Source organism: Lipotes vexillifer, unplaced genomic scaffold (genome assembly GCF_000442215.2).
Source record: "Lipotes vexillifer unplaced genomic scaffold, Lipotes_vexillifer_v1.1 scaffold287, whole genome shotgun sequence".
NCBI classification, from domain to species: domain Eukaryota; kingdom Metazoa; phylum Chordata; class Mammalia; order Artiodactyla; family Lipotidae; genus Lipotes; species Lipotes vexillifer.
This window is the reverse complement of record NW_006777084.1, coordinates 125,415-136,060: the sequence shown is the minus strand read 5'-3', so window position 1 is coordinate 136,060 and position 10,646 is coordinate 125,415. Positions and strand designations below refer to the sequence as shown.

Here is a 10,646-nt window from a genome sequence, read left to right as displayed (position 1 = left end):
TCTTTCCCTGGAGAGGAAGAATTATCAATCTAGGTGAAAAATACACCAGAAAAGGTACCGGTAGGTTTGAGTAATCAGAGATAATGCTGCCTTTTAATAATTGTGCACCGTTGAGCATACTCTTTCTTCTCAGCCAACATGATGGTTTTAATACCCACCCTGTCATAGCATTAGGGTAAGTGTGATGGTTTTCATAGGAAAAATGAATAAACACTCTACAGGAATTCCTATTACATAAACTGTTTGCATCTATATTTAAATTCAGTGTTAAACTGAAAAGATTTATTTCAAATTCAAGACTGAATTTGTCTAGACATTAGTAGTATATAGCAAATTTAATAATGGGAATCCTGTCATATTTTGACTCTCAACTTCATTCTTTTTAGATCATTTGGACCAAAGTATTCCTGGCATAAAGAGCAATTTGTATAAATTTTAAAAGTTCATATTTCACAAACCTTATATTTTGCTCAAATCTCAGCATTTTGGCTCAGTGTTTTCTTTAATCAGTGAATAGGATCCTAAGCTTACAAATTATTATTTTTAACAATAAATGTATAAGTGCATTAAATCTCTTAAATTCATGGTATTTATTGTCTTTTTCTGTCAATCCCTTTAGTCCTTTACTGTTGCTCATGTGTTACTTAATAAGTGCCCCAGTTTGCTTACTTTATATTTGTACTACTTGAAGGGTTTATTTGTTCTCTTTTAATAGGAGGTACACTTAATGAAATCTGCAAACTCGCAAACAAGTTTCATAGTGTAATTCCTGTGAGATCTGGCCCTGAAGACCTAGAAGTCCTTGACCTTTCAGCACCATTCCTTATACAAGGAAAAATACATCACTATGGGTATGTTTTCAATAATGGGAATTCGGGGAATTTTTAATTTTATTTATTATTTTATTCCACTTGTTACTATATATTCAGCGGATACTTATTTAGTAGCAATTTATAGGTACTAGATTTTTTGGTATATATCTATTCTTTGGATACCATATATATTGAGTGCCTACAGTATGCTAAGTTTAAGGCTGTCCCAAAGGCTAATATTCATTTGCTTTGTTTCATAACAATTTAGATATTAGTTACAGAGAAAGTTCAGAGCTGTATCCTAGTAAAAGTTAAGTGATTGAATTCCAGAATTTCTGTGCCACAAAGTTATAATGAGTTTCCACTGAGAAACTGGAAGATATCAGAATACATTAGGAGCTAGAAACAGAAGTCTAGGTTTGGAAGGAGGCAATATAGACAGAATCTCTGTTTCCACTTGATGAAACAATCACCCTGGAAGTGCTCTGCTTTGAGAAACCTTGGATTATAGAATATTTTCTGCTTTATTGGAAAATACCAAATTGTTTTTCTAATGATTGTAACATTTTATGGTCCAATCAGCAGTGTGTAAAAATTTGTTTACCCCGGGCTCTCTTCCACGGTTAGCTCTTGGTATTAGTCTAACTTGTAATTTTGTTAGACTGATGAGCATCAAATAGTATCTATGTTGTTTTTGTTTGCATTTCCTAGATGACTAGGGAGTTTAAACAAGTCTCATGTTTATTGGCTATTTAGGTTTTCTCTTCTGTGAATTCCATATTCACATTTTCTATTCAATTACTGGTCTCTGTTTTGGTTCTTGTGTGTTTAGATGATTGTAAAAATTCTTTCTATATGAGAGACACTAAACATTTGTCAGTTATGTGCATTTCTTCAAACTTCTGGTATGTCCTGTACTTTTTAACTCTATGCTTCCTTTTGTTTTACAGATTTTTCAAATATTAATATAGTCATATTTACCAAAATGTTTGACAAGACAGTTTTTGTAAAACTTTACTTAGATTTCTGGATCTGATGCTTTTTTTTTTTTTTTAAGTTACACATCTTTTAAGGATTTCTGTTTCTTCTTGAATCTATTTTATTAATGAACGTTTTCTAGAGAAGTATTTCATTTATCTTTAAAATTTAAATTTATTGAGCTAAAATAATTGATAGTACTTTCTGATGATTTTTAAATCTCCTCTTCATCTGTTCATATTATTTGCTCCTTTTTTTCCCTTGAACTTTTTTGCCAAAGCAACTAGCTTTTGTTTTTGTTGATACTCTATTTTTTTTATTATTGTTCTTAACTTTATTATCTTCCTTTACTTTCTATAGGTTTCCTTGGTATTTCTTTTTTGTAATGTTTTTAATTGAATGCTTACCTCACTTAATTCATTATTTTTAATATGTTTTTAAATATTTGTATTTAAGTCTGTAATATACCTCCTGAGAAAATAGCCATAGCTTTAACTGAAGATTTGATACGTAGTGTTTTTCTTGTCACTTCTAAATGTTTTGCAATTCCTATTATGATTTCTTTGGCCCATGAATTATTTCACTGTGTATTTTAAATTTTTCCACAGACTTATTTTAGGTACTATGTTTTTGTTTGTATTTTAGTTAGATTACTTTTTAACCAAGTAGCGTGATGCATTTCATGATGATTCTTTGAGATTTGTTTAGTTTTGCTTTATCCTAGAATGTGTTAGTTCGTAATTGGTACATATTACATATATTTTAAAAAGAATGTGTATTCTTTAACAGTTGTGTTTAGTGTTTAATAGTGTTTAGTTATGTCCATTAGGCAAGCTTGGTAATCGTATCCAAAACTTATCTTTCCTTTGTAACTTTATCTGTCTAATCACTTCTTAGAGACTGTGCTTAACGTCCTCTGTGATTGTAGGTTTGTGAACTGTTATTCTGTCAATGTGTGTTTTATATGTTTTGAGTCCTTTTTGCTTGCTCATTCAGGTTCGGTATTTCATCTTCTGGTGAATTCATTGTACTGTATATCCTTATGTAATGACTTCATCTTTAATCGTGATTTTTTGCTGTAAGGTTTATTTTTTTCTCGTTTTCTTATTACTATATCAGAGGGTTTTTTTGGTTGGTAATTGCATGGTGTATCTTATTCTCATCCCATTGCTTTTATGTTTCTTTGTTGTTATATTTTAGTAGGTCTCATAAATAAATACTTATCAGTAGGTTTTAGTTGTTTTTTAATAGATGAGTTTAAAATATGTTAACTACTGAAACATTTAGGTTTTATTTCTATACTGTATTTCTTGTTGTTTTCCACTTATCATGCTATTATTGTTTCTCTTCCCACCCTTTTTTTTCTTATTACTTTATTTTTTTTTCCAGTCTTCTATTGGATTAATGTATAAAAATGTTCTCATTTTTCTCCTTTTTCCTCTTTTTTTACTTCGGAAGTAATGCATTCTCTAATTTATGCTTATTACTCTTTTTTTTTTTTTTAATAAATTTATTTATTTATTTATTTGGCTGTGTTGGGTCTTCATTTCTGTGTGAGGGCTTTCTCTAGTTGCAGTGAGCAGGGGCCACTCTTCATCGCGGTGTGCGGGCCTCTCACTGTCACGGCCTCTCTTGTTGCGGAGCACAGGCTCCAGATGTGCAGGCTCAGTAGCTGTGGCTCACGGGCCCAGTTGCTCCGCAGCATGTGGGATCTTCCCAGACCAGGGCTCGAACCTGTGTCCCCTGCATTGGCAGGCAGATTCTCAACCACTGCACCACCAGGGAAGCCCTATGCTTATTACTCTTAATTTTTAATTTGTATACTTGCTTTCTCAATGTCTAAAGTTTAATATCACAGCCTTTTTTTTTTTTAAGAAACTAATACTCATCATTCAATTACCTTTTTCTGTTAAAGAAAAAACTTCTATGTATTTAAAGAGTGGAAGGGGATAACATTTAATATAGTTAGCCTCTGTTTTCCCCCAGATTGCAAATGAAAAGGAATCTGCATGAACCTTTTGAATGTTGATTTTTATATTTTTATCCAAGCATATTTTCTCATCAGCATCTCCTAAACATTAATACATATAGTAAAAACTAAATTGCTTATACTTAAAATGTTTGTATGTAAGTAAAGCAAAATACCTGTACTAGATAATATGCAATTTTAGTGTATTATGTAATTTTAGCTTGATTTGTATACAAAGGATAACTATAGTACTAGGCATCATAAACTATGATCCTCTAAATATGTGCTAGTACTGACTTCCTTAGAATAATTTTCTCCTGTTGCTATATTTATAAAATTAAGACCTTGGCTATTCCATATTGTGCACAGAGCCATAAAATGAAAGAGTCCTTAGAGTTTGTCTCTTTAGACTTTTTGTTTTACCAGATAAGGAAATTAGCCAAATTAATTAACAGTCTGCACCTGGAACCTCTCTCGTTGTCAACTTATAGTTGTTTATTCTGAACTGTACTATCTTTTTAGATTGCTTCTATTGTAAGAAGCTTATTTTTTTTAGTAATTTTGTTTGTAATATGCACATTACAGTACAGGAAGTGCAGTGCTCTTTTGTTTAATAATATACTTTTTAAACTGCATGCTTGAATGGCAAAAATGTTATAATAATTAAATGAGTTGTAATAATTACTTATAATAAATCATTTTTTTCTTTTATTAATTTAGGTGTAAACAGTGTTCTAGTTTGAGACCAATACAGAATCTGAATTCCCTGGTTGATAAAACATCGTGGATTCCTTCTTCTGTGGCAGAAGGTAAGCTAAGTTTCTGTGTCCTGTCATTGTAACTGTCTTTGTATAAGGTGATCTCACTGGGAATATTTCAATATTTGTGGATATTGTAAAACCAGAGCAAAGGCTGAACTTAAGTTTAATTGTCCTTAAGTATAACCATTCACAGTGGTCATAATAAAAGTATAAATGTTTAAAATAATTGTAAACTTACTTTCAAGCATCTGCCAATGTTTTTCAATTATTACATTTTAATAATTTAGTAATCATAAATACAACTTGTGAAAAATCTCTCCAGCTTATAGTATCTTGGGATTGAAAAGGGTTGTAGAGATAGCTATTACAACTTTTTACCCAATACAAGTCTTTAGCGGGAGCAACAGGAATCTTTTTACATCACGTTATTAACTGTGGTCATCCAGCCTTGGCTTAAAATTCTTCAGTGACTGGGGACTCGTTACATTGCAAGGTAACATATCTTACTTTTTAGGTGCAGTACTTAACAGTGAGGCAAAATCTGCTTACCTATAATTTTAACATGGGCCACATTCTGTGTACTAGAATTAAAGTACATCTGTTCCCTCTTGTATAAAATCAACAAACTGTACATTTGAAGATAATCTGTCAAGTTTTCATTGAGTCTTTATTTCTCCAAGCAGGTACCCTCACTTCCTTTGGTACTTTCCCACATTCCTTACTATTTTATTTCTCCTCTTCAGTAAACATTCCATTTTACTAATGCTCTTCTCAAAGTTTGGTCCTCAAAGCTAGAAATAGAGCTGCAGGTGTTGGCCAATTCAGAATATGAAGAAAACCTTTATTTACCTAAGATTGGATACTGCTCCTACTTGCCTGAAAATTTTATTCTGTAGATATTTATTTGTATACTTGGTTTTATTTTCTTTCTCTTTTAATCCAGCTATATAATACTGCTAACTCATATTTTGTTTGTGGTCCAGTGAAATTCCAGGTTACTTTTGCATGAGCTTCTTACTATGTGCTTCAAGCTTGGTCTCCTCATCCTGTACTGAATGTAGTTTTTTGTTTGCTTATATGGTCCCTCGGGGTAGGTTTTATGTTCATCCTTCTTGGTTTTAGCTCACAGTTTATGCCTATCGAGAACTTCTGAATCTTAAAAATCAATTCCTCTGTATTAGCATTTTCTCTCATGTCTGTATGCCCTAATTTATTTGTTTTACTTGCTCCCTTTATTACTGAATATGGATTCCACAAATGGAAGACAATATTCCATTATATAAGCATATTGAATGTCTTCCATTTCCAGACACAAAGTAAGATGTTCATTTTAACCTATAAATTTTCATGATTTAGCGTCTCTTTAATTTCTTCCTTTTTCCTCATCTTAGCAAATTATGAAATCTCAGATTCTCACATCATCCAACCAGATGAAATCTCTTAAAAAATAATCGATCCCTATGCTTAAAATACAAAGGAGAGAGACATGTTAAAAAATCCTAACTATTGAACTGTATGCTGTTTCTGAATTGCCTTTCATGAATTGGTTTTTATGTTTTTTTATCAAGATCAACTTATTTTAAAGATAATGCTCTATTAATATTTAATTTTAAAAAGATACTATTGCTCATGAGTCATTATCCCTACACAGGTGTAGTGTAATGTTCCAAAATTACCCTTCTAAAATGAGCTTAATATATTGGTATTAGAGAACAGAAAGGGATAAGTTTTTTTAATCTCTTGAGTTATTTTAGTAAACAAGACTAACAGGTATCTAATATCATAAAACAATTTTTTCTTTACTTTGATTAAGGCATAGGAGATTCATATGGTTTCAACTTTTTTCCTTCATTAGTACTGGGTATTGTACCTCTCCAACATGTGTTTGTGATGACATTTACTCTTGACGATGGAACAGGAGTATTGGAAGCTTACCTCATGGATTCTGTAAGTAATAGAGGTAGTGAAGATACTTCTAATTAAAAAATAGTACTTTTTAAAATTTTAATATATTTATTCATGCATACTCTGTTACTGAGGAGATTTAAGGCAACTCTGAAGAATAAATAAAAGACAAGCACATAAATCTTAAATTGTCTATGTATTTATCTCTCTTTTGATTTGACACTGTAAATCTTAATATGTGAATAATGAAAAATTGAGGAAGTTCTATTCCAGGAGCCAAAGGCAGAGGTATGGCCACACCCTCAGGCATTATCTATTAGCATTTCACTGGGCTTTTAAAGCCTCCACATTTCATATTAGAGAGAATGAAAGTACTTTGATAGGGAGATAGTTATGTGTGAAGCTAGGTAGCTGTCCACAAGACCACCTTCATTTCTGACAGTACCAGTTTGGAGGTTCCCAAGACCACCCTTACTTCTGGCACCAGTTGAAAGTTCAGAGGTCCCCAAGAGCACCCTTAGTTTTGATAATTCGCTAGAAGGACTCACAGAACTTATTGAAAGCTATTATGCTCACTGTTAACAATTTATTACAGCTAAAGGATATAGGTTAAAATCCTCAAGGGAAGAGGTGCACAGGGCAGAGTCCAGGAAAGTTTCTTACATGGAGCTTCCGTTCTCTTCCCATGGAGTAGTGGACAGTGTTACTTTCCTGGAAATGATATGTAACAGTACACGTGAGGTATTGCCAACCAGGGAAGCGCAATTGAGCCTTAGTGTCCAGAGTTTTTTTTGGAGCTTCATCATGTAGTCATGGTTGGCTGCCCATGTGACTGATCTCAATCTTCAGCCCCTCCAGTGGTCAAGTTAAAACCACATGCTCCAAACTCCCCACCCTAAATCACAGTGTTAGAGTGACCCAGGGTCTCCAGGCAAAAAAGAATACTCCTATGAGGCATGACATTCCAAGGGCTTAGATTACCTCTCAGAAACCAAGGGCAAAGGCCAATGAGGTTAAATTTTTTACTACACACATTGGGAAAAATCTGGGGTAAGGTTGAGGACAGTTTTTCTCCTGCCTAAATAAATTATTTATCCATTTATTAAATAAGTATTTAATGAGCACTTACTATATGCCAAGTGCTACTCTTTGTGATGGGGATATAGCAATGAGTGAAACAGGCAAACTCCTTTCCCTCCTGGAACTTATAAATAGGAGAGGAGAAAAAAAAAATTAAACAAATAAATATATACTATATATTAAACTCTTTTAAACTTAACACTTAGACATTGTAGGTGCTCAATACATATGCTATCAAGAGAATAGTAAGCCTCACTGTATTCTAATCATTCTTATCATTAAGTCAGAGAGGTTTAACTTGATTTTATATATATGTATCATAGCTGTATTTAGATTAAAGTAGTAAATCAGATTTTAGAGTTTAGACTAGCACTCTAGTTTATAAATTCTATGATATTGATATGGTGAAATAGTCTAGATTATTTTAATTAGATAATATTCAAATAATTTTGTATTAATTATAGCTTCACATTTTTCTTAAGGAAAAATTTTTCCAGATTCCAGCGTCAGAAGTCCTAATCAATGATGGCCTTCAGCAAAGTATGGATATGATCATGGATATGTTTTGTCCTCCAGGAGTAAAAATTGGTAGGCAGTAATATTTAACAATCCATTCATTCTTTTCCTTGAAATAATACCTAGCATATGGCTAAGCTATGGACTTTTAGAGGTATTAAAACCTTTGAAATCTGAATCCAAATAAATTACTAAGTAGTGATTGTTTATACTGTATGATCTTCCTATTGATGAAGATAGTGGCAGGGATAAAATAGGTATGAATCATAATTCCTGAAATGAAAAAAGTTTTTTAAAATAGTTTGAAATATTGATATAACAAGGGGGAGGCAATTTTGATCACAAGCACATTTGATATGATGCTTATGCATACAAACAGTTGAAATTAAACCAACAGGGATGAAATTTTGACAAGAAACATTTCCTATAACAAACTCATTTAGCCTGTTTAATTCATTGATGAATTGTCTATTCAATATTAACTAGTTTCAGATTTTACAAGTTTTTATTTTACTAAATAAACAGCTTTAGTTGTTTCCTGTGTAACATTTGATTGATCAACCAGTCTTAAGGTCAAATTGTATTGATTACACCTACTGCCACTGATTTTTCCTTTCGTGGCCATTATTTCTCTTTGCATTGAAACTTGTGGATCTAAGTCATTTTAAGACAACTTGACTTCTAACAATTTTTCATCAGTAACAAATTTTACCACCTGCAGATCTAGCTTTTGTCAGTTTAACGTTTATAGGTTATTTTAAGTCAGGTATTATTTTCCCCTGGTCAGTCTTTGCATTTTATAACAATTCCAAAAAGATAGTTTTTGTACATCCATAACTAAGTCTAACCTACATACTTTTATTTGATGTCAGCTTTTATTTTTGTTGGCTGCTTGGATTCTTTTGGATAAATTTCTGCAAATAAAACTGCCATATCGGGGCTTCCCTGGTGGTGCAGTGGTTGAGAGTCCGCCTGCCAATGCAGGGGACACGGGTTCGTGCCCCGGTCCGGGAAGATCCTACATGCCGTGGAGCGGCTGGGCCCCTGAGCCATGGCCGCTGAGCCTGCGCGTCGGAGCCTGTGCTCCGCAATGGGAGAGGCCACAACAGGGAGAGGCCCGCATACCGCAAAAAAAAAAACAAAAAACCTGCCATATCAAAAAGCATAGGCCTGATAGGCTTTTGATACATACTGCCAGATTGCTTTTCAAGAGCGTTTTACCTATTTATGGTTCTACCAGCAGTGTAGGAGAGTGCCCGTCTTGCTTGACCCTTGCCAATAGTGAGGACTATATTAAATGTCTTTCAAATTTAAACTTCAAGAAATATTAACAGACTGTTCTAGAAGTTATAAACAGATTTACTGTGGTCATGACCAAAGCTTGGGATATGGCTGCCAACATTGCCTGGACACGACACCTGGTACCTGACGGGAATTTCAACTAGACAGATGTAAGGGCGAGCTGGTTTCTTTGCAGTCAACCAAGAAAAACAAAACGGGCAGATCAGTAAGTGATAAGCAGAAAAAAAAAGAATAAAAGTTGGGAATGACGTAGATTACTACCTTTGCTATCAAATATTTTGAAAAACCCCACATTTAATGACTTTTTCCTGTTGTTGGGAAAAAATTCAAATTAGTCAGAATTGCTACAAAACAATAACATGAAACCAGTGTGTATTTGGAAGAGCAGATAATGGTAAATGTGGTTAGTGTATTTATTTACTTTTCAAGCTGAATTAAATATGTTAATTTTACTAGCTAAGCATTATGCTTAGATACATATTTCAGAGTTATCTGTTTAGTTTTAATGGTTAAATAGCATTTCTTTTTTTGATTTGTAGATGCATATCCATGGTTGGAATGCTTCATCAAGTCATATAATGTCACAAGTGGAGCGGAGCAGCAAATTTGCTATCAGATTTTTGACACCACAGTTGCAGAAGATCTTATCTAATTTTGACATTCAACTTAGCATAGGTAAAATGCTATAATTTTGGAAAACATTACTATTTTCTATGCGACTGCTATAAAAGACATAAGAGATGTTAGCGCTGTAGTTTATTTTCCATTTTAGCCAGTATTTAAAATTTTTTTGACAAATAGACATTGTGTTATCTTAATGCCCTCTTATAAGTTAAAAATGTTCCTGTTGCTCAAGATATTCAGTGTGGTGGCTGTGAGGGATATAAAAGAGAGGCATCGAATAGATAAGGACTGTGTTTGCATTTCCTCTTTGCTCCCCTCCTTTCGGGGACGCTGTTTTGTTACCCTCCCCTAAAAATCACTCTCCCCATTGGTTTTTCCATGTGTCAGCCACTGATCTCTCTGCCATCCATCATGCCTGGTTGAGCTGCTTTTTCTGCCCTGATTTTTATATCAGCAGTTTGGATGATTTTAGCATGTATATGGGATTAGGAAATGTCCTTACCTTGAATCTTCCACTCTTACTGAGCGCAAGGATTTGATCTGTTTTGTTTTTATGCAAAGGGATCTGTGAACAAGTACTCCCTGAAGAAGTGCTTGTCTGAGTGAGCTACAGTGTGCTTGAAAAGAGTGATCTGCTTTAAGTGGAAGTAGCAGAATTGCTTTCTTTGGGTGCTGACTTTGACCAACTGAGGATAAATC

General features: G+C 33.4%; 1 protein-coding gene across 1 annotated transcript in view; it reads left to right on the top strand.

The window, feature by feature from the left end:
• POT1 (protection of telomeres 1) overlaps positions 1-10,074 on the top strand; it is a 74,830-nt gene extending 64,756 nt beyond the window's left edge. The window contains exons 15-19 of the mRNA XM_007450766.1: positions 716-851; positions 4,480-4,568; positions 6,376-6,467; positions 7,988-8,093; positions 9,863-10,074. Coding sequence (XP_007450828.1) covers positions 716-851; positions 4,480-4,568; positions 6,376-6,467; positions 7,988-8,093; positions 9,863-9,975 — 536 coding nt within the window. The 3' untranslated portion in view covers positions 9,976-10,074. The remainder of the gene's footprint in view (positions 1-715; positions 852-4,479; positions 4,569-6,375; positions 6,468-7,987; positions 8,094-9,862) is intronic.
• The last annotated feature ends 572 nt before the right edge of the window (positions 10,075-10,646 follow it).